The sequence below is a fragment of the Anolis carolinensis genome, chromosome 5 (genome assembly GCF_035594765.1).
Source record: "Anolis carolinensis isolate JA03-04 chromosome 5, rAnoCar3.1.pri, whole genome shotgun sequence".
In the NCBI taxonomy this organism is placed as follows: Eukaryota; Metazoa; Chordata; class Lepidosauria; order Squamata; family Dactyloidae; genus Anolis; species Anolis carolinensis.
Window position 1 is genome coordinate 181,467,734 of NC_085845.1, and position 24,512 is coordinate 181,492,245.

At 41.6% G+C, this 24,512-nt stretch overlaps 1 protein-coding gene across 2 annotated transcripts; it reads right to left on the bottom strand.

Moving 5' to 3' along the window:
- Positions 1–22,990, bottom strand: LOC100558209 (protein mono-ADP-ribosyltransferase PARP12). Of its 2 annotated transcripts, none has more exons than XM_008110516.3 (8): positions 22,353–22,990; positions 16,956–17,200; positions 15,398–15,518; positions 12,038–12,131; positions 10,302–10,380; positions 7,533–7,663; positions 5,099–5,250; positions 1–248 (listed from the first exon to the last, which is right to left on the bottom strand). In XM_008110516.3, exons 2-8 carry the CDS (start codon positions 17,076–17,078, stop codon positions 148–150), a joined length of 801 nt encoding a protein of 266 aa, XP_008108723.2. In that variant the 5' UTR covers positions 17,079–17,200; positions 22,353–22,990; the 3' UTR covers positions 1–147. The 2 variants fall into 2 exon arrangements, with proteins under 2 accessions (XP_008108723.2, XP_008108722.2); XM_008110515.3 differs by lacking the exon at positions 1–248 and adding an exon at positions 465–2,785 and having other exon boundaries at positions 22,353–22,944.
- Between the last annotated feature and the right edge of the window lie 1,522 nt (positions 22,991–24,512).

Genomic DNA, 24,512 nt, shown 5'->3' on the forward strand with positions numbered 1-24,512 from the left:
CTGTTTTTTTCTCTTCCAGGACTTGATGTTTTGTGAAGCTAATGGACTTTGTCATACCCAAAATATTAAGTAAGGCAAATAGATAGATTCCAATGATACAGCATTAGAAAGATGCATTTCCAGCATCACTATCAATTGTAATTAAACTCAGAGTAGAACAGGGAAGCAGATGAATTCATGCTGGATGAAGGGAAAAAGAAAATGCACCTCCTTAAAGTCCACTGGGCTTTGTGATCCAAGTAGGGTCCCTGCAACCATAAAGAACAACTACAGTTATTATTGAATGCTATCACCACTGCAATAGCAGGAGACCTAGGTTCAAATGCTAGATTCATATGATGCTTACAAATCATAATGCTTCATGCTTGTATTTATAAGTTTTATCTTATCTCCGCCATCTCTGTCCATGTTGCATTCTAGCACTGAGGCACCCATTCACCCAGCACCACACCAAAGGCCAGTAGTCTAGTAATAAAATGTTTATTGAGAAAAATATAAAAGGGGGAAAAGATCAATTCCAAAAGCAACAGACAGGATATAACATGCAGTATATGAAATAAGCCAGAGTTCAATAGCAGTAATTCAAAAATACCCAGGGAAAAATCTCATAACCAAGAAATCCAAAGACATAGAAATAATCAAAGGTAATTTCCATTAACATGAACACAAGAATCTCTCCCAGGTAAACTCTTTAAAGGTACATAGGCAAAGACAGGAACATGACATGAAACAGGAATCTTGACAATTCAAGAACCAGGAACTTGGAAACATGAACAGGAGAGTGATTCCCCTTTAGTAACGTCGTCTCCTCTGAGCTGCTTGAAGCCAAAGCGCTTAATTTAAGCCCATCCAGGTTCCCATGAAATCATGTCTAAGTCACCTGGATTTCAGGGCCTTATCTCAAATTCCCTGGGAAGACCTAGTTTGCCTACTTTTCATGTTCTGCATTCTCAAATTCACTCTCTTGAAACCTCCTTGACCTTCTTATCTTCCCAAGGCCAAGGGAACCAGTACTTTCAGTTTTATTGGTTGTCTGGTAACACTCTAAAGAATTCAAAGTATCAACTGGATTAGCATGACCTGTCTGCAATTCTCCCTGAACACTCTCAGATGCTTCATTTTGAAGCCCCTCATCCTCAGACTCCTTTGACGCTTGCCAGACTACAACAGTCCAAGGCACCTTCTCAGTGTCTGTAGATGTCCCCCTGACCATTGAGTGGCCAAAGGGATACAGCAGGAACAGTAGACAGTGTTTGGTTGCAGTTCTGCACAGAGGAGAAAAGATCAGCTGTAATTCTCCCAAATCTCCAGAATAATCTCTGAAAATATGGGAGGGGGGTGGCTGCTCTTTTCTTCTGTCTGTTACATGCTGCCTGGGCTTCTCCTTACCTTCCCCTGTGCACTAAGACATCTAGGTAATGTTAAGTGGTGCAAGAAAACTGTGTGACACAGTAGGAATGCATTGCATAAGGAAGTAAAAAAGAACATATGCTCATTTCCATAAGTGTCAATTACTAGTTGATTTCTGACCATTCTGTCCTGCTCAGATGATACTGCTCATGTGACAGTGTGCCTCCCCATGCCAAGGCAGCTGGGCCAATGCTGCCGGTTTATGTCTTCTAAAATACGGAGGGTGACATACACAAAAGAAATGGGTCTCTATGCACAAAGAAACTTGGGAGGGGTGCCTTTGAGCCCATGTCCTTCTTGCATGTCTTTCAGAGACACGACCGCTTAATAAAGAAAAAAATGTTGGATTGGACAGACCTTTCATAAGAGTTCAGAAAGGCTGTGTTTGAGGAATGGTTATGTGAAGAGGCAGATGGGTTTCAGAGATGGACTAGAACTGTGAGACCCCCACTTAGCCATGAAAATCCACTGGCAAGTCACATTCTCTCAACCTCATACAAAAGCCATGGCAAATCTCCTCTGGATAAATCTTGCCAAGAAAACCCTACATCATCAGAGATGCCATAAGTCAGAATCTACTTGAAGACACAACATCATGCCGCCTGAGAGATTCTGGGAATTGCAATTCCAAAACCATTTTCAACCCTGATACAGGATGTGTATGTGTGTACTCACACATATACACATACATGCATACACACACTTTCGACTAGGACCTGAACAGCTTGTGAAGTTGTTATTTATGCATAGTGGCTCTGCATATCACATAAAAGACTGATTTGTGAAAAGATCATCTTGTACAGTTTATTTCCTATTCAAACAAAGAAACAAACAAACAAAAAGTTTCATTCTACTAGAGAGTCTAAAACAATGCCAATAATCCAGAAGCGGGTATTGGTTGTCCAACTGGTAGTTGTTTCATGTTTGTAAGACCACATTTGGAAGAAAGATGAAGGAAGTTGCTGCAGTATTTTAAACAAGAAACATTGTAAAAATAATTCTGAAGTCCATACTGTAGTCCAAAGGGGAGGGTACCCCATCCTGATGTCCTATTTGAGAAAAACCAAGGAGACCAAAGGCGTTTACAAGAGCACACAACGATCGGAAGGTGCTTGTGCTTTCTCATATTCAATGATATATGCTGGGTAAATCTGGTGCTTCTCAAAGATAACAAAAATGGAAGGATCCGAACCATCGTCCACACAGCTATCATAAAAACAGCCTGGTTGGTTAGGTCTAGACGGGGGGAGAACATAAGTGCTGTTTCCTGGAACATATTTTCCAACCAGAACTCTAGCTACAACCATACTATTGGTGAGAGTGTTCGATCGGCAGTATATATGGGACTTCTTGGCATCTCTGGCAAAATAACTCCCTAAAAAAAAAGAAGTAAGAGACAAGCCACTTTAAGTAGAAATCTGATCTGAATTTGTGCTGCAATTTCTGATTGATTTCTCTGTTATCAGTATGGATTTGACACAAGACTAACACAAGATTGAAGCATTACCTTAGCTTGGGAAAATGGCGCCACGGGAGAGTAATGGGTTGAACCAGGGGTTCTCACACTAAGACTTGTTGGCCAGATGTGGCCCTCCAAGGTTATTTACCTGGCTCCTGTCCTAAACTTTAGACTTAGGGTTGACATAAGTCTGAAACAACTTGAAGGCACATAACAACAACAATCCTAATTTTAGACGATTTCATCATAGTCCCCCCCCCCCCCCCCCGCCGACAGTCTGAGGGACTGTGAACCAGCCCTCCACTTTAAACATTTGAGGACCCTTGGGTTAAACCCTTGTGCTGGCTAAACTGTTGACCTGGGGGTCAGCAGTTCGAATCCGCAAGACAGGGTGAGTTCCTGTCTTTCAGTCCTAGCTTCCCATGCAGGGACAAGAGAGAAGCCTCCCACAGGATGGTAACACATCCATGCGCCCATGGGCAATGTCTGGTGTGATTCTCTCACACCAGAAGCGACTTGCAGTATGTTCTCAATTTGCTTCTGCCACAATAAAAAAAGCTTGGGAAAAGTTACATTTTTGAATTACAACTCACAATATCCCCCACTCAAAAAGGCCACTGGTCATGCTGTTCTGAGGTTTTCTGAGAGCATAGCCTCCAAAAGAAATTTTTCCAAGCTCTGAGTAACAGCAGGCTTGGGGGAACTCCAATGCTTGCAGGAAGAGCTTTAGGCACTTTTGTTCAGATGTAGAAAATCAGAGTATAATTTTTTAAAACAATTTTTTTTGTAAAAAAAAAAAAAGTAAGTAGAGGTGGCTGTTTCTAAAGAGCACAGTGCAAATTGCTGATAAGTGCAACCCTATATTCATTGAATGATTTAGCTCAAATAAGCCCTGTGCTAGTTAAGTTATGAGTCCCCTGACTTGGGCCCTGAAGGAGGGAGGCCCCATAGGGCTTCACTGCCTGCTTTGTGAAAAACTCCTATAGACTATCAATGCTATTACAATGTCTGGAATTGCTCCAAAACAGAATGCCTTCAACTTTAGAATTGCACCACATGAGCAAATCCATCGTAAAAAAAATTGACAGGAAGATGGGACCCCTGGCCAATAGGGCCCTTTGCTGAGGCACACCTAAGCACAATGGTAATGCCTGTATGTACACGAGATACATTCACAAAGATATGGAAAACCACAGGAAACCCTTGTGAAGTAAAGGATTTCTTCACTAAGAATACCATAGGGTCATGCTGGAGTATCTAAAAAATGCCTACAGGGGATATATTTTGTTGTATGTGAGTAAATGTAAACATGGGTTCTGGTCCTTGCAGCCATGGAAGGTTAATTGGCTACTACCGAGAAAAAAGAATTAAATCTTGGATGAGCCTCAAAGATTGTCCTTTTCCATATAGTGTTCCATGGATCCTACAAATTCTCCAATCAAAGTTATGTGCACAGATACCATCCAAGTGGCAGATCAACTAAAAATTCTGAATAGGCACATTTCACACTAAAATATTTTATTGCACATTCTTTTTATACCCTTGGGAAGCTTATTGGAAAGATGCTGTATATCTAACTTCTTTCCATAGTCATATATTACGTAATGTATTTTGATTTTTCAATATTTGGCAAAATCATTTTCTAGTTTCCACGTGTATGTTTTGAAGAGTCACAGATAAGAAAAACCTTCTCTGCCAATGCAAAGGATGGCCAAAAAACTGTTTCTCTTTCTGGGGAGATTTTGTTCTACCTGTTTTGACTGTTATTTGCCTTAATGTCAATTCAATCCCATTTTCTACCTACTTCTGATATTGTCCAGTGTCCACATTGGTGGCTTCAACTCAGAAACTATAGGGGAGAATAAGCTTCTGAAATGCTAAGGTGGGGGGCAAACAGTATGCACACTTCATTCCATTATTGAATATTCAATTGGTGTTTTATAGCAATGTCTCCCAATCCTTCAGGAGCATCAAACTATAATTCTCATCATGCACAGCCATCATGGCCTGGCTAGGCATGATCTGAAGTGTAGTCCAACACATCTGGACGACAATCAGACATTTTAATAGTTTTGTCCTTAAATCAATGCTAATGATATCTCCCAAAGGTTGCAATTATCTGAGGATTTTAGTGAACACAACTTTTATGGCTTGATTGGTGCAAGAAAAAAAATAGATCTTGGTAAAGGACCTATCTTGGAGCTGGGAACATACAGAAGCATGCCATACCTTTCCCATATAGAGTTCCATTTGTCCCACAGATTCGCCAATCAAAGTTATTTGCACAGATACCATCCAGGTGGGAAGTGCTTGTACCATGGAAGAGAAGCCTTTCTTCCACTTCCTTCTCTTCGTTCAACTTCTTCATCTGTTCTCTCTCCCTAAAAAGAGAAACATCTACTTAACCTACACAAACGCACACACATGCTAGGTCAAGCTTGATTTAAACCATATAACTCACCTTCCTTTTCCAGTCCTGGAACCATACAAAAATAGTCTAGGTCAAAGGCTTGCACGACCAGAATCACTAGAGTCCTGTGCGGTATCTGGGATGTATCGCTGTGTTCCAGCAGCATTTATTTATTTATTTATTTACAGTATTTATATTCCGCCCTTCTCACCCTTGATGTGTTGCCTGCATTTGTGGCTGCCATCTTCTGAGGATCTGATCCTCTGAAGATGTCAGCCACAGATGAAGGTGAAACATTAGGAGAAAATGCTACTAGAACACAGCCATAGGTAGGTAAAGGTAAAGGTTTTGCCCTTACAATAAGTCCAGTCATGTCTGACTCTGGAGATTGGTGCTCATCTCCATTTCTAAGCCGAAGAGCCAGTGCTGTCCATAGACACCTCCAAGGTCATGTGGCCGGCATGTCTATGTGGAGCGCCGTTACCTTCCCGCTGGAGCAGTACCTATTGATCTACTCACATTTGCATGTTTTCGAACGGCTAGGTTGGCAGAAGCTGGGCTAACAGCAGGCACTCACTCCACTCCCCGAATTCGAATCTATGACCTTTCGGTCTGCAAGTTCAGCAGCTCAGCACTTTAACATGCTGTGCCACCGGGGGCTCCAGTCTAGGTACCTTTGTACATTTATGCTGGGGTAGGAATCATACAACTTTAAAGAAGTTGTTGGATGCAACTCTCAGCATTCCTCATTGTTGGCAATGCTAGCTGAGGCTGATTATACTTACAATCAAGTAACATCTAAAGAGCAGCATGACTGCCATCCCTTCTGACATACTTACCACCTTAATTAAGTACAGCTTTTTCTAGAAATAATTACTCTGAACTGCCTTGTCCACTAGACATAGTTGAGTGGCAGATCTTAAAAAGGTAAAGGTTTCCCCTGACGTTAAGTCCAGTCATGTCTGACTCTAGGGGTTGGTGCTCATCTCCATTTCTAAGCTGAAGAGCCGGCGTTGTCCGTAGACACCTCCAAGGTCATGTGGACGGCATGACTGCATGGAGCGCCGTTACCTTCCCGCCAGAGCAGTACCTATTGATCTACTCACATTTGCATGTTTTCAATTGTTAAATTTATTGTATTGTTAAATTGTGTTATGATATGTGGTTTTATATTCTGTCATATTGTATGGTTTTGGGCATGGCCCCATGTAAGCCGCCCCGAGTCCCCATTGGGGAGATGGTGGCGGGGTATAAATAAAGTTTTACTATTATTATTATTATTATTATTATTATTATTATTATTATTCGAACTGCTAGGTTGGCAGGAGCTGGAGCTAACAGCGGGCGCTCACACCGCTCCCGGGATTTGAACCTTTTGGTCTGCAAGTTCAGCAGCTCAGCGCTTTAACACACTTCGCCACCAGGGCTCCATTGGCAGATCTTACATTTTGCATTTAAGTTTCCAAGTTCAATTGTTGCCCTTGTTCAGGAGATCAAAGAAGTATCTCTTTCTGGAACTTTGCTAGTCTCTATTAACAAAAAGTAACACTTTATTAGCATCTTGGTATTGCTGCATTCTAATTCCCATCAGACTTAGCCAACATTGCAAATGGATAGGGATTCAATTGCATTTCAGCTACATCCAGGGAGGATTGGAAAATATTCCCCATGTCTGGTATAGACAATATGGAGCTTAATGAACCAACAGTTGGCACTATACAAGTTGCCTTCTAGTTCTCCATATATAATATGTATTAGCATAGAAACTACACCAAATAAACCCAAGTATGTGTCAAGAGGCACTTCTAGTAGTCAAGAGTACCACCAGGCAGCCCCGGATTGAAGATTTTCCCTAGCATCCCACAACCTGAGTATAGAATGTATCCTTCCCTTTCACTACTCATACATCTAAATTGAATAGATATTTACTGTGACTATATTTATATCAAATAATCTCCTAGCAGGACACAAGACAGTAAACCAGTACACAAAAAGTTAAGCCTTGGCCCACACTGTATGGATCAGAGCTCCACTATCTAATCAGGCCATGATTTTCCTGTAAGTTTTAATGAAAACCCACATTTTAATTTGGTGCTGAAATGAAGACTGAGCCTTCAAGGGGGAAGGGAACCTGTTATTGCCCTTGCTTAACAACTGCAGCAGAATGAACTGCAAAATCCCACCAAAATCCAGTTCTTGTCCTCATATCACAATTCCCATCCCTAGGAGTAAAAATGAAAATCAGATACAAACCACTGAAAGACTTCCCAGAGAGACGGGTTCTGAATTCTTTGGAGTCTCTTGATAGTGTAGCCTTCCATTGTGTTCATAAATAATTTCTTGATTTCATTATACTCTTCAGTAGTATTGGAGACTGTCACCAGCTAATAAATAACAAGTACAATTGTTAACATACATTTTTGTCTCTAGTTCTTTGTGTTTTATCTTTATACATCATGTTCTGGACAAAACAGGTCCTGGAATGGGATCATGGTGAAATTCACTTGGGACATTTTCCCACCAACTTTATAGAATGGAGGCAGTCGTTGGAGTTGCTCCTGCACAACTCTGGGAAAAGTTGTGAAATTCTCAGCTAGCGAGGCCTCAGCTTCCCTAAACTACATTTCACAGAATTCTGCAGGAGCAGAACAGACAATAGCCCCCGTTTTATAACACTGGTGGGAAAATATCCATAGAAAGAGCCAAATAGTTGAAGCTCATAATATAATTTCTAGCTGTTTTGGTTATGTGACTGATGGGAACTGGGGTCTAATACAAATATATTTCTCCATGCCTTCCAAAACAGTTCTAGCTAAGGATAGCATGTCTCCTCTGAATGAATGCCTGGAGAAGGTGATGGGCTGGATGAGGAAAAACAAACTGAAACTGAATCCAGACAGAACAGAGGTGTTTGCCATCAGGGCTGGCCGGAGATAATTTTAAATATTAAGCGGGGGTGGGGAAAAGCGCCCCCCCCCCGCCGGTGCCGTGGGAGGCGTGGCCCTGTGCTGCGGGAGGTACATGGCCACGCCTTCTGTGGCGTCGGCGGGCCCCGCCTCCCGCGCCCTGGCCCCGCCTCCCGCGCTGCTCACCCTGACCCCGCCTCTCACGCAGCATGAGATCGCGGCCTGGAGGGACCTCCGCTGCAGTCTGGCCAGCTGGAAAAGGCCAGACGGGCAAGGGTGAGTAGCACGAGAGGCGGGGCCAACCCTGGCCCCGCCTCCCATGCTACTCGCCCTGACCCCGCCTCCCATGCTGCGTGAGAGGCGAGGCCAGGGCACGCTGGGCGGGAGACGAGGCACCGCCCTGACGGTGCCCCGCCTCCCGCCCAGTGCGCCCGGGCCTGGCTGGCCTTGCCCGGCCGGCTGCCGGCTGGGCAAGGCCAGCCAGGCCACAAGGCCAGCCAGGCCAGGGTGCACTGGGCGGGAGGCGGGGCACCGTCAGGGTGGTGCCCCACCTCCCGCCCAGCGTGCCCTGGCCCCGCCTCCTGCCCAGCGTGCCCTGGCCCCGCCTCCCACGCAGCGTGGGAGGCGGGGCCAGGGCACGCTGGGCGGGAGGCGGGGCACCGCCCTGATGGTGCCCCACCTCCTGCCCAGTGTGCCCTGGCCTGGCTGGCCTTGCCCAGCCGGCAGTGGCCATGTGGAGCTCGCTCGTCGCCGAACAGGCCTTCCTGTTCACCGGCGAGCGAGCCCATGGTCCCCGCTGGGGCGGGGGAAGCCTGACGGCGCCCCCCGGGGACCTGCGCCCGAGGCGGCCGCCTCACGTGGCCTCCATGGTGAGGCCGGCCCTGTTTGCCATCAAGGGTCCTAATCTGGAGATGGAGGTGTGTCAACCAGTTCTGGATGGGGTTACACCCCCCCCCTTTAAAGACTATATTCGCAGCTTGGACGTGCTCCTGGATCCATCTTTTCAAATGTCAGCCCAGGTAGATGTGGCAGTCAGGAGTACTTACTATCAGCTTCAGCTGATACGCCAGCTGCCCTTGTACCAAGTTCAGAAACTCCAGTTGGTTCAAAATACGGCAGCCAGACTAGTTGCAGAAACATCCAGGAGTGAACATATTACACCCATACTGGCTGCCAATTAGTTTCCAGACAAAGTACAGAGGATTGCTTTTGACCTTTGAAACCCTACATGGTTTGGGTCCACGTTACCACAGGATTGCCGATTCCCATACAATCTACCCAAAACATTGAGGTCCTCTGTGGGATGTCTGCTCCAACCAGCCAGAACCCAACTGCCGACAATCATCCAAAGGACCTTTTCACCTTGCCCCAAAACTGTGGAACGACTTGCAGGAAGAGCTCTGACAACTAGATCAGCTGCCAGAATTTAAGACACATCTGAAGACTGATCTCTTCTATCAGGCCTACCCAGTCATAGAATCAGAGAATCAGAGTTGGAAGAGACCTCGTGGACCTTCGAGGACCTTCATCCAGTTCAACACCCTGCCAAGAAGCAGGAAACTAGACAGTCAATGTTAAGTTGTGAATTTTAAAGTCATGTCCACTATATTTTAATCATTGTTCTGTGTATTTTGATATATTTATTTTGTAGAAATATATCTTAATATGTGTATTTATATAACAATTGTGTTTTTAGCTATTTCTAGCCTGCCTCGATCCATCATCATCATCATCATCATCACCATCACCATCTAGAGCCAAACACATTGTACCCACTAGTAGAAGAAAAGACAAAAGTATTTACTTGGATTTCATAAACTTCCAAAGGCAAGCACCTCTATCCCCATCTCTCCCCTTTAAAACCAAATCATGTTCAGTTGCTCCTAGTTAATTCCACTGTCATCCTTCATTTCATCAACTATCTGCTATTTATTTACATTAATAATAGCTAGCCTGGCCTTTTTTGTAAGTGGGAAGTAGTCAAGAACTATTCATAGAAAACCTTTGGTCAACATTAACAACAATGTCCTTCTCAACTTCTGCCAATGGATATTATTAGCAACTTTGAGGAAGCAGCTACTTTTCCTCTATGGAGTGAAAAGGTAAAGCCAAGTACCTCAAAGCCAATGTTAGGCAGTGCTGAGCAGTCCCAGCTTGAAGGAATTTCATGGAGAAGAGAAGATTCAAAGAGACGGCTGCAAACAGGAAATGAAAAATAGAAATAGTGATAATTAGAAATAGATATATGGCATTTAAAAAAAATTGATGAATTTCTTAAGGTTATGTGGACTCAAGGTAATACAGTACTCCAAAGACATTTTAAAAAGTAAATATAAAAGGTCAAAGTTATAAGCTAAAAACATTTATAGACAATTTGGTGGTATTTTCAGAAAATCCTCTGTATACAGAAGGGTGTTTGAAATATATGTTGAAAGAATATGGAATTATTATTATTATTATTATTATTATTATATTTCTTAACTGCCTCTCCTCATGGCTTGAGGCGGTTTTCAAAATAGTTTCAAATTGCATTGATTCTAGAGCAGGCATGGGCAAACTTTGGCCTGCCAGGTGTTTTGGGCTTCAGTTCCCACAATTACTAACAGCTTATTGGCTGTTATGAATTGTGGGAGGTGAAGTCCAAAACACATGAAGGGCCAAAGTTTGCTCATGCCTGCTGTAGAGAATGGGTACACACCTAGGCATCATTTCATACTTCTCAGGGTCTGGCAGGAAATCCTTAATATCAACAATTAAGCATTTTATATTTTGTGAGGAAGTGAAAAACATTTATTTCCTGGAAATGAAACAGGTTTCTCCAGAACTGGGAAACCCCATCAGGAAAAGTAAACATAAGGTCACAAAGCTGCTTTAATATACTTTGCACTTCAGTGAGCATTTGCAGAGATATATACAGTAGAGTCTCACTTATCCAACATAAACGGGCCGGCAGAATGTTGGATAAGTGAATATCTTGGATAATAAAGAGGCATTAAGGAAAAGCCTATTAAATATCAAATTAGGTTATGATTTTACAAATGAAGCACCAAAACATCATGTTAGACAACAAATTTGGCAGACAAAGTAGTTCAATACGCAGTAATGCTATGTAGTAATTACTGTATTTACGAATTTAGCACCAAAATATCACGATATATTGAAAACATTGTCTACCAAAATGCGTTGGATAATCCAGAACGTTGGATAAGCGAGTGTTGGATAAGTGAGACTCTACTGTACATTCATAATATATATACTGAATCTATGGGTGATAGCGAATCCTACTCAATGAACAACTTTTGGTGGAAGCATATCATAGAGCAGTGGTTCTCAACCTGTGGGTCTCCAGATGTTTTGGCTAACTCCCAGAAATCCTAACAGCTGGTAAGCTGGTTGGGATTTCTGGGAGTTGTAGGCCAAAACACCTGGGGACTCACAGGTTGAGAACCACTGTCATAGAGACATGCTGAAGGAGAACCTAGGAATTGCTAAGTCCTCCAGCATGACTCTACAGTCAACTCTCAGTGGAAGCATTCTACAGAATTGACTGGAGGACTTAGAAAATACCGTAAAATGTCAGACATAGGTAACTGGAACTTTCTGTGCATCCTCTACATCCTCTAAAATAATTTCTACATAATTATTTGTTCCCTTTAATTGAAACTACTTCCTCCAGTCTGCTTCAATACAAGGGGTGCAAACTGTTCTTAAACATACAAAGTACAACAATAAAGCAAAACCATTTTAAAACTAGCATAAAATATATTAAACAAAACAATATGGCAGATAACAAAGACAGATTGATAACAGAACAGAGCAAAAGATGCTTTAGAGCAAGGAAATGTCCAATACCCCTTGTTTTCGTGACCACCGCCAAAGAAGACACATCGTGGCCTTCTGGAGACTTTTCTCTTGGTTTGATAGTGCATGTTCCTCTGAACCATTTCTAAAGGGAAACAAAAGTATTAAAATATATTATCTTCAGGAACCAGGGTGTATCCATACTAGAAAGCTACAGTCATTTGGTACCACTTTAACAGCTATGGCTTCATCTTGTGTAGTCCTGAAAAGTGTAGTTTTGTAAGGTACTTAGAGTTCTCTGTCACAGGGCCTTAATGCTATTGTTAGATGAATGGATGACAGAATACTATGTATCTCTCTAAACTACAAATCTCAAGATTCAATAGGAAGGAGCCATGGCAATCAAAGGAGAATCAAGCTGCTACAACGGTGCAGTGTGAATACACCCAGTTAAACATTCATTTATCATCTTGTTGTCGACCGCGTTTTTAGGGGATCGGGCCCCTTAAGGAGAGAGCCGATCCGGTCCTGAGAGAACAGACCTTGGCGGAGCCAATAGGAGAATATGAGCCGCAATACAACCTGAAGCCGAAATGAAGAAGGTCCGCCAAAGTTGAAGGAAAATCCGCCAAGGAGTCTTTATTGAGCGATTCAGCTGAAAAGGACTCTAGTAGTGATCATTCAGTCTACTAGGGTACCATATAATCAAAATACAGCCATATTTATACAAAATTTCAGTCTGACAGCCCTTTGAATTTCCCGCCCCGCTCCCCCGCCCATCTGATCGCGGATAGGCTAGAAGGTTGAACGAGGCGGGCTTTCGTTTCCCGCCTTGCTCTGTTGGCCCAATAGGGAGCTGCTTTTTGTCCCCACTCGAGCCAATCAGGAAGGAGAAGGCGGGAGTTATTGAAACAATGAAGTGACAGGGCAGGAAATATCATATTAATTCCTGCTAGACCGATTTCTAAAGGGATTAATGACAGCAATCAAGGGTTCCTGTCACGTATACAGATTTTAGATATGCCTTGGGGTGTCAGAGGTGGAAGTAAGGATGGGTAGTAATGAGCCATATTTACAGGCTCCACAGGGCGCCTTCCTGAGGTGTCCTGGAATTTCCTTAGGATGAGATATGACAATGTTTGCCTTGGGGGCGAATCACCTTTAATTCGGCGACTCAAGCCTTATATTGTCCATGCAATCTGAATTAGATTGGGTTAAGCTGTGGCAGATTATCCTTTTGTTTTTGGGAAGGGAAGCCTGGGTCATAGAAAATGGGACAGGTTCTGGGGTTCAAGTTGAGTTCGAAATATTTCCTATTTGATTTCATGACTTGGCAATTATATGAAATAAAATGAAAAATAAAATAAAGTTGGAATATAAACCCTGCTGGGAAAAATACATATTTTCCGGGGATCCCAAAGAGTACAAATACATATAGGCAGACAGATAGATTTCATGGAAATAAGGGAGAATCCATAAAAGTGAGTTACATTGCATAAGGGGGAATCATGAATGATATAAACAATTGAAAAACATTTGACAAATACGAAGTTCATAACATCTGGGGAACCCAATATGGAAATTCATAAAAGTGGAGTTTTAGCAGCATGATTTTACAATTCATGAAGTTGTTATCTCTTGCCTCAGAGTGCAGGGATAATCCACAGTAAACTCCAGTAAAAAGTCTCAATCACCTTCTACTATAAATATATGGAATATAGAACATAAAGTCTTGACTTTTGAACTATCTTTTACAAAGTCCTGGGAGGGGGGGAGGGGGGTCATCTCGATCACAATCTCAACACAGATATAAAACAGAACTCAGAAAAATTACTTTTTGGACTATGCTAAAAAGTGCTGGCCTCGTACATGATACAGCCTCCAGTCTGCTTTTGACAATTTATATCACATTCTTTATATACCTCCAGAAAATCCATAGAAGCAAGTATCTTGTATCTAAACACAACAAAACAATCTTTCTAAAATGTTTGCTAGATTGATACTTCAACATACTTCAACATCAAAAAAGCATAACAACTCAGAATTCAAGCTATCTATCACACTGCACACATGTATGGGATGAGGCACCCTAACTAAACAGTTTGTTTGCCCACTAGCTTGTTCTCCAGCTCAGGTAAAACAGGCCAAATGGTCTTCCTAAATAGGAAACTGAGCCCCAAATTGCCCTGATGTGATCTTCAGCAGTTTAATGCAGCCATTTCATTTAACATTAATTTAAATTAATGTTAATTAAAGTGCAGAGAAGTCAACAACCATTGGTGTCTTTAAGCAAAACATTCCAGTAGCACCTTCTGCTGCTTTTATTGCTTTCTGTTCAATGTGGCTGGCAACCTCTTAATTGTTTCCTATTGTCAAGTAGTGGTTATTTTTCTTTCTTAAGTTGAAATGTGCTCAAGTTGTTGAATTTATCTGTCAGCAACTGGGCTGTCCTATCTGCATGAAGCAGCAGCTCCCTCTTTGTACTGTGCTTTGTGTCTTTGTATGTTGGCAGTGGTTGGACCTTAATGAGATGAAGAATATGAAAGCAAAACCACTAAATCTCAGCTGACCAAGTAAAAAGTGAACTCATACTGCTGAATATTGTCTTCTCTAACTTTCTTCATGCGGCACTGGGATTGTTTGCACTCAAAACTCTTGACTGAAACAGAAGCCCCTTTCTTAAGGGGGCACTTTCCCTCGGGTTGTTTGCAATGAGATTTCCTCCCATTGTTCCTCCAGGATTTCAATTCTTTATCTTAAAAAAAAAACCAAAAAAACCATCACCCTAGATTGTAGAAAATGCTTTTAAATTAGCCCTTTTCCCAAGTCTCTATATTGGCGGTCTGGGGGAAAAGGCATTTCAGCTCCTCCAACATATAGCATCATCGTTTTATTTAGAAGCGGGAAACAAAAGCAAGCAACAATGATTAACATCATATTGGGAAAACAGTCATTTGGCCCATCTCTGTGTGTTGGAATTTAAAAATCAGTCACTTGCCAATCGACTCAGGAATACTGGAAAAACTAACACTTTTGAAACTGCAAAATACCTTATCCACACAGTTAAAGCTTGCAACGTGTGAAGGGCACAGTGGGTTGCCATTTCTTAAATGTGTAGAAACGCTGATTTATTTTGTGTGATGAAGTCACAAAATATAATGCTACCCTATATGCAGCAGAGTTTTCATAGAAGCAAATTTGGAAATCAAGTTAGGTCAACACTAGAATACAAGACACAATACCCTTGTGACACTTGACAGACAAATGGTTGATAAAATTCTATTAATGGCAATGAAGGACATTTGACAAATATAAAGTTTCTTCTCAGAAACCAGTAGGATAAGCTATAACCCTATATATATTAGATGTTTGTACAGATTTTCATATCTGACTCTTATGATGATTTATCACCTTGGAAGTTTAGTTCGTAGAATTGAGTACCAGCACAGAAGTAAGCAACACCATTGTGGTTAGCAAGAAAAGCAGCCTCCAATTCAGATGAGGATATTGTGGCAGAACAGTGTTCTGAATCCTACAAACAGAAAATTGGGGAAAGAGAGACAGAACATATTATTTGGCATTTAACTGAATAGGTTCTACAATGGTTTTTAGCAATCTTGTATTTTCATTTCTAACAATACAGGTTTACAATTCAAACTGCTTGAACTGGTTTGCTGAAAGAGCCCCATACAACTGCCTCTATTTTTATGGACATTTCTTCTTTGAAGAGATACATTTTGTGAGGAAAAACTAGCTTCGCAGTTTGTCCTACTTCATGGCTCCTCTCTTCTCCATTTGGATTTTTCCAACTCTTTTTGCTCAACAAAGTTTGGTCTACAGGGCTCTCAACCAGGCTTGTCTCCTGTTTCTTGCTATTTTATTGGCCTCATTGTCAATCCTGTCTGCATTTTTGTTTAGACTTTAAAGGAACTATCCAAAATGTGGAATGTATTTAAATATATGATTCAGTTATTTTATCTGCAATAACACTGAGTAGATTCACTGCACTCCTAATATGGAAGTAACTTGGCACTAGTGTCCACTCTTACCATTGATGAATTGGCATTTGGGTTTTCTGACTAACAAGCTTCTTTTTTATTCTCCTTGATGCAACACTGATGCATCCAGATACTTTGGCTGATACAAATCATGTTGGGCATGTGGGTCACCTAAAGAGCCTAGTGACATCTTCTATGGCAGTGGTTCTCAAACTATGGGTCTCCAAGTGTTTTGGCCTACAACTCCCAGAAACAGTTTACTAGCTGTTAGGATTTCTGGGAGTTGAAGGCCAAAACATCAGGGGACCCATAGGTTGAGAACCATTGTTCTGTGGGTTTACTATACATAGAGGCAAGAGAGAAGATAGAATGACAGTTGCTGCAGGCAAATGATAGGCTTAGTTATCATCTGCAAATATCAAAGCATCCCAAGTCTACTGAAAATATGTCACATAAAAAGGGGACTTAAAATTTTTCTATTAACACCCAGCCCATGTCTATAGATGCAACCCACAAAACTATTTCACACACATGGAAGGCTTAAACCAAGAGTGGGACCTTCAGTAATTGTGTCAAATCTGGTTCTCTTGGTTGCTAAATTGTGTAGCCACACGATCTTCTCCATGACACCACTATCTGGTGGCTTGCCAATGTTTGCATAAATTTTTAAGCAAAATCAAGGAGATGATATTTTCAAGCCATGGATAGTTGATTCTGTGGCTACAGTATCAATTGATATAGGGGGCCTCTGTACTACACAACATCTCAACCAATGAACATTACACTGTGATTTGCAGCCTATTCCTCCATAATAATTGCTGACAACCAATTGTCATTTTTCCTTCTTCTAGTATTTCTTAAAATTTACTTAAGAGAAGGAAACTTATGTAGTTTTTAGTTCTCAGTAATAGTCATCTTATCCCATTCACCAACTGAACAGCTGTGTGTGTGTGTGTGTGTGCATAGCTTACCTTTTTTCCATATTCAATCCATTTGCCCTTTTCATCTAACCAATACCAGGCAAACTCTATTTTGAAGACAGAGTCTAAGCGCATGGCCACTGATGAACAGGGATTTCTGGAGGCTCCAGTCATCTTCTGCAGATTTTTCACACTTCAGAAATCATATGGCTTAGAGAAGGAAAGAAGAAACCAAACACTGGCTGTCTGAGTTCCTTCATGGTTGCGCTTCCAAATTCCAATCTTTTTCTGATTTCCTGTTATATACAATGGTGTAAAATATAAAATTGTACAACAATGTCTTATATAAAATATCAAAATCAAGGTTTGCTTTTTGGATTAAAAATATCTTCAAGCTATGGATGGCTGACTCTGTGGATGCCAGAATCTATGAATATGAGGGGATGATTGTATAGCCCAGTGGTTCTCAACCTGTGGGTGTCCAGATGTTTTGGCCTTCACCTCCAAGAAATCCTAACAACTGGTAGACTGGCTGGGATTTCTGGGAGTTGTAAGCCAAAACACCTGGGGACCCACAGGTTGAGAACCACTAGTATAGCCAGTGGTGGAAGATTATGGGAGTTGCAATCCAACAATCAGGTTGGCATTGAGTCATGGTTTGAATAAGACATCTCGATGATCTCAGGTCATGTCAACACGGGGTCATGCCTTTCTTTATGGAATGAATCCATTTGCAATATGATCTTCCTCTTTTCCAACTATCTCCCACTTTTCTGAGCTGTTATTCCAGTTATTGCTTTATTTTTGAAATTAAAGATTTACATTGAGATTCTCCATTTGAAAAACAAGAACAAAGTTCAACAAACTACAGGAAAATGTTCCTATATCAGCCACAGGTTAAAGGCCTTTTTATCTCTGTTGCAAATGCTCTTAGACTTTGCCTCTTAAAGCAGCTTTCAGTTTTCACTCAGTCTTCATATCTAGCTTTTGATTTGAAGTGAGTCTCATCTGTGAACTAGCTTTATTTTCCCTCAAAACAAGGAAACACAAGAATTTTTTTCTCTACCTCTGATGTTTAATAGAGGTATCCTTTATCCCTTCCACTTCTGATGTAAGGCCAATAATAGATGATACCAGAATGCCAAAGACAAAACGACTTCACACATGGACACAAAGATACTAGCAGACACTCCAGGATTTGGCGAAATAAAACAAACCCTTTAAGAACACCCCAGAACACTCCAATAAGGTCTTAACATGTTAAGCAACTATGGAAATGGTGATATACTAGAGGAGAAGGGGGGAAGGAAATCCAAATCATGTGACATAGAATGGAATAAAAAGTGTATCTATACTACACTATGATATCTATTTCACACCGCTGTAATAATCCTTACAGTTTAATCCTAGGGCATGTAATCAGATACTTTGCAATAAAAAGGAATAAAGATTAAATCAATGTAATTCTATAGGGTAGACATGAATCTTAGGGTCCCCAAGAATGATAGGTCCCGGAATGCTTTGTGAATGAACAATGACAATTGGAGTGGATTAAAATCAATATAACTGTAGAAGAGATAAATTAGAAGGGCAAAACTATACATTTTGTTGCAGGTCCCACTTAGAAGCATTTGAATAGAGTATCTGAACAGAATTTAAACATTTTGTGTGTGTGTGTGTGTGTGTGTGTGTGTGTGTGTGTATAGCGAGAGCGCACGCACAACTGTCTCTCAGATGGTTTGGCACTGCCAGCTCCCACAACCCCTCAACATTAGTTATGCTGGCCATGGATGATGGGAGGTGTAGGTTACAAAAATACTAGGGGGCATAGTTGAATAGATCCACAGCTTTGAGTCCTCAACTCTGAAAAGTCTGGCTTTAAATATGCATCAATCATACCCATGACACTGACATACAGCCTTATCACAAGGGACAATCGAAGTGTCTCAAAATGCTCCTGCCCCAGTTTGCCCACTGAGCCCCACGCCGCCAATAAAACGATGTAGGGTGACTTCTGATGGGGCTCAGAGAATAATAGTCCATTTTATGGGGGGAGGGGGTTGAAGGAGTCAACCCATTTTCCCCTGTTTTCCTGTTACTCCCCCCCCCCCCCCAATGTCGCCGTCGTGGAACCAACCCTTGCCCATGGAGCCCCATGCCAACCATCAAATGACATAGGGTGACTTGTAGTGGGACTCCATGGCTTAACTGGGGTGACAGCATAGTGGAACACTGCAACCACCAATACAGAAGCTGCTCCATGTTCTATAAGGAACAACAGCGCTTTGGTGGAGCGGTGACACTTCCCCATGGGGAAGTGTCAACTGGTGGCCAGGGTGCCAGGATTGACCCGCTATTGCCATGATTTGTCACAGAGGCTGGTGAATCACGGTGCTGGACCTCATCCATGTGATAAGGTCTTGAGGACTATGTGTGTGTGTGACTTCAGGTTGCCTGTCAACCTATGGTGATCCCATGACATTTCCTTAGAATTTTCAATCTCTTTTTTCCTTAACACTTTATCGTCAAGCTCCAGATAATATTAGCAAGTCCTTCTCTTTTTTGGGACTATCTGGAACTATTACAGTCGGGTAGTAAAAGGGAGGACAATTTCATTTCAGTTATTTTTGGGGGAGAGATTCAAGCATTTACCAATTCCGGTACTGTTCCATTATCCAGGCGGAGGCCACAAGGGGGTGCTAGACAGAGAAGGATAGTTCTTTTTATGGGGACAGGGGGTTGAAGGAGTTAAACCATTTCCCTCTGTTTTCCTGTTATTCCCCTCAGCCATGTGCTTATTGTGGAACAACCATTGTTTATGATATGGGAAAGCGGGGGGGGGGGGGGGGGGAATAACCAGAAAAAATAAGGGAAATGGTTTTCCTCTTTTACCCCCCCCCCCCCCCAAAAAAAAATGGGCTATCCTTCTCTGTCTAGGCCTTTTGGAGTCCACCCGGATAATGGAACAGTCCCCAAATTCCTACATAAATATCATCAGCAAATGAGTTTAGCATTCCTATTTCTACACTCAACCCCATTTGGTGATAACCTTTCAGAATGAGATTACAGGCAATGCAACTACAAGATAATTCTACTTCTAAGTGGAATCTCTCAAAGATATAAACATTTTGGCCAAGCAATCTATATATATAAAAGAGTGATGGCATCACAGCGATTCACAAAACAACAAAAGTACAGGCCCCCCAACCTCAAAATTTGACAACACAACCCATCATCCACGCCTCAAGGTTGATACAACAAAAAGAAAAGAAAAATAAAGTCCTAATTAGAGGGAGAGCAATAATTTTTTTTATCCAATTGCTGCCAGTTTAGAGGGCTAATCTCTGCCCACTTGGTTGCCTAGCAACCAAGGGACAGCCAGGTTTCAGTTAGGGGACAGGCAGATTTAGGCCTCAGGCTTCTTCCACAGATTATCTAATTTGCCCTGGATTATATGGCAGTGTAGACTCAAGGCCCTTCCACACAGCTATATAACCCATTTATAATCTTATATTATCTGTTTTGCACTGGATTATCTTGACTCCACACTACCATATAATCCACTTCAGTGTGCATTTTATACAGCTGTGAAGAAGGGGCCTCATATAATCCAGTTCTGAGCAGATAATATAAGATTAGAAATATACAGTAGAGTCTCACTTATCCAACGTAAACAGGTCGGCAGGATAAGTGAATATGTTGGATAATAAGAAGGGATTCAGGAAAAGCCAATTAAACATCAAATTAGGTAATCGTTATACAAATTAAGCACCAAAACATCATATTATACAACAAATTTGACAGAAAAAGTAGTTCCATGCGCAGTAATGCTATGTAGTATTTACAGTAGAGTCTCACTTATCCAACACTCGCTTATCCAACGTTCTGGATTATCCAACGCATTTTTGTAGTCAATGCTTTCAATATATCGTGATATTTTGGTGCTAAATTCATAAATACAGTAATTACTATATAGCATTACTGTGTACTGAACTACTTTTTCTGACAAATTTGTTGTCTAACATGATGTTTTGGTGCTTAATTTGTAAAATCATAACTTAATTTGATGTTTAATAGGGTTATCCTTAATTCCTCATTATCCAACATATTCGCTTATCCAACGTTCTGCCGGCCCGTTTATGTTGGATAAGTGAGACTCTACTGTACTGTATTTACAAATTTACCACTAAAATATCACAATGAATTTAAAACACTGACTACAAAAACATTGATTATGAAAAGGCAGACTGCGTTGGATAATCCAGAACATTGTATAAGCGAATGTTGGATAAGTGAGATTCTTCTTTAATATGAAATAATTACTGGGATAGAATAATGCAGAACAATATAATCTCTAAAACCAGGACAGTAAATAAACAGGGGAATTACACACAGGAAACAATCAGGGCCAGCTAACACCTCCCAACAAAGTATTCCCATCATCAAAGTCTGGCAAATCCTGTTTTCTCAGGGCCACAGACAGTAGAAGCACATAAAATATCGCAAACAACACCACTCTGAAAACAAGGGAATTCCAGACAGGAAACAATCAGGGCCAGCTAACACCTCCCAACAAAAAATTCACTCAGGGAGGAAACAGCCAGGCTTTAAAGCTGCAAGGCCATTACATCCTAATCATTTTTCCTAATTGCAGCATTCATACTTGCCTCCAACAAACAAAAGGTAACACCGCTCCATGCAGTCATCCCACATGACCTTGGAGGAGTCTACGGACAACGCCGGCTCTTCGGCTTAGAAATGGAGATGAGCACCAACCTCCAGAGTAAGACACGACTGGACTTAATGTCTGGGGAAAACCTTTACCCTTGACCTTAACTACCACCAATTCCTCAATACTTTATTTCCCATACCACCATACTTCGCCACAGCAACGCGTGGCCAAGCACAGCTAGTAATAATAATAATAATAATAATAATAATAATAATAATAATAATAAAGTTTATTTATATCCCACCTCCATCTCCCCCAAAGGGGTCTCAGGGCGGCTTACAGCAAAATCATATACAAAACAATGATAAAATAATATATGAAACATCAAAGAACAATAACAAAAACCAATAATAATATATACACAGCAACCGAAAAAACACAATGCGGTATTAAAACATCAAATTAAAAACAATGAGGTTGCAATAGTGGATAAGCAAGGCGCACATTATAAGTTACAAATTTTAAAATAAAGTGCAATAGATTCATTTAAGGTCACATTGGGTAGGGAGGAGCCCTGAATTAATATCAAGTAATCAGGAAAAGAGCGACCAGTACAAAAGGTCGAGGAGTATAATTGTAATTATGATGGCAACACAATTGTACTAGATTGACATACAGATCATTCATGTTTCCTCCAAAACTCCTCCCATTAGCAAACCCCAGAGGTAAACCAAAATTATGGGGAAAACAAGGATAGCTTTCATTTAGTTTCTTACCTTTTATGGTTTGCTAAATATTTTCAGTAGGTATTCTCACATGAAAGAAACACGGAAGAACATTTTTCTCTTGCGCAAAACAATTCTGTGACACTCAAGCCATCTTCCGTGTCCAAAGCTGTTCCAATGGATAAGATTTGGTGAGGAGAAGGGAAAGCAATAATTAAGCTACACAAAGAAAACCAAAGTAAGGAAACGTTCCAAAAAGGTAGGCGCTTGTTAATGAATCTCAACTCCAGCTAACGCTTATGGAGAGCTTCTTTCACAATGCAGGGCCATCTAAATCGTAACCTTTCCCCCTCCTTGAGACTAAACTTCTCCAGGGGATAGAAAACAAACCAGCCAGCTTTTGAACCCTTCCTATCTGACTTCTCTACACTCATCCCTCCTTCCTGGAAACAGCCCCACCTTTCAGGCTGGGGCATTCCTGGCTGTATAATTAACTAAGGAGTCAGTTGCACAAAGGTTTTCACTTTCGTTCTTTGCCCAGTGCCATAAAGCCTTGTGGTTGCCTGAGATTGGACATTTTACAACTGGACAGCCATTTCCTCTTTCCAGGCAGTGATAATTCAAAGGTGGACCAAGAAATGTCAATGCCTAAAACAAAAGAGAAAGTGGTAACCTCACACCCAATCAATACCCGAAGCCAGCAGAATAGTTTTAGCTGGGGCTAGGCCATACCCGAGAGTTGTGTACCCAGGAGTTGTGTGCGCGTGTATGGTTTCTGATTCACTTTCCAGTTAAATAAAGATCTTCTATAGTTTTGGTCTTCTATGACTGTGGTGCTCAGTGTTTGCCTGTAATTTGTTAAATCATGGGTGGGAATTAAGAGGTGACCAGACTGCAACTTCCAATATTGCTGGCTGTGAATACTGGCTGATAGGTTCAGTAATGTCTGGAGTCACCTATGATTCCTACTCTTAGCCTTAATCCAATTGATAGTACCATTGGGTTGTCGTGTGTTTTCCAAGCTGTATGGCCATATTCCAGAAGCATTATCTCCTGACGTTTCGCCCACATCTATGGCAGGCATCCTCAGAGGTTGTGAGGTATATTTACAGCAGTTTTCATTCTCAAATACTCATTCAATACTCATGTAAATCCAATGCTTGGTTGGGATTAGCTTTTTGGTTTAAGATGTTGAGTTTACCTTTATATTTTTAACCTATAAACTGTTCTTACCAACTTTAGTGCTGTGGCTTATAACTCGTTTAAATTAAAGGTTAAGTCTTGCAAGGACATCCATGACGGAGGGTACTTCACCCTGGCAAGAAGTGACGAGTGGAGTGCCATAAGCAGGGTTCCCTCCTGGGCCCAGTTCTGTTCAACATCTTTATTAATGACTTATATGAAGGGCTAGAAGGCACAATCATCATGTCTGCAGACAACACCAGACTGGGAGGGATAGCTAATACTCCAGAAGACAGGAGCAAAATTCAAAACAATCTTAACAAATTAGAGAGATGGGCCAAAACTAACACAATGAAGTTCAACAGGGACAAATGCAAGATACTTCACTTAGGCAGAAAAAATGAAATGCAGAGATACAGAATGGGGGATGCTTGGCTCGACAGCAATATGTGTGAAAAAGATCTCACAGTCCTCATGGGGAACAAGTTAAGCATGAGCCAACAATGTGATGCGGCAGCTAAAAATGCCAATGGGATTTTGTCCTGCATAAATAGGGGTATAGTGTCTAGATCCAGGTAAGTCATGATACCCCTCTCTTCCATCTTGGTCCGACCACATCTGGGATCACACTGTGTCCAATTCTGGGCACCGCAATTTAAGGGAGATGTCGACAAGCTGTCCAGAGGAGGGTGATTAAAATGATCAATTGTCAGGAGAACAAGTCCTATGAGGAGCGGCTTAAAGAGTTGGGCATGTTTAGCCTGCATAAGAGAAGGCTAAGAGGAGACATTATGAGGGCCATGTATAATATATGAGAAGTCATAGGGAGGAGGGAGCAAGCTTGTTTTCTGCTGCCCTGGAGACTAGGACGCGGAACAACGGCTTCAAACTACAGGAAAGGAGATCCCACCTGAACATTAGGAAGAACTTCCCCACTGTGAGAACTGTTCGGCAGTGGAAAACACTCTGCCTCAGAGTGTGGTGGAGGCTCCTTCTTTGGAGGCTTTAAAGCAGAGGCTGGATGGCCAT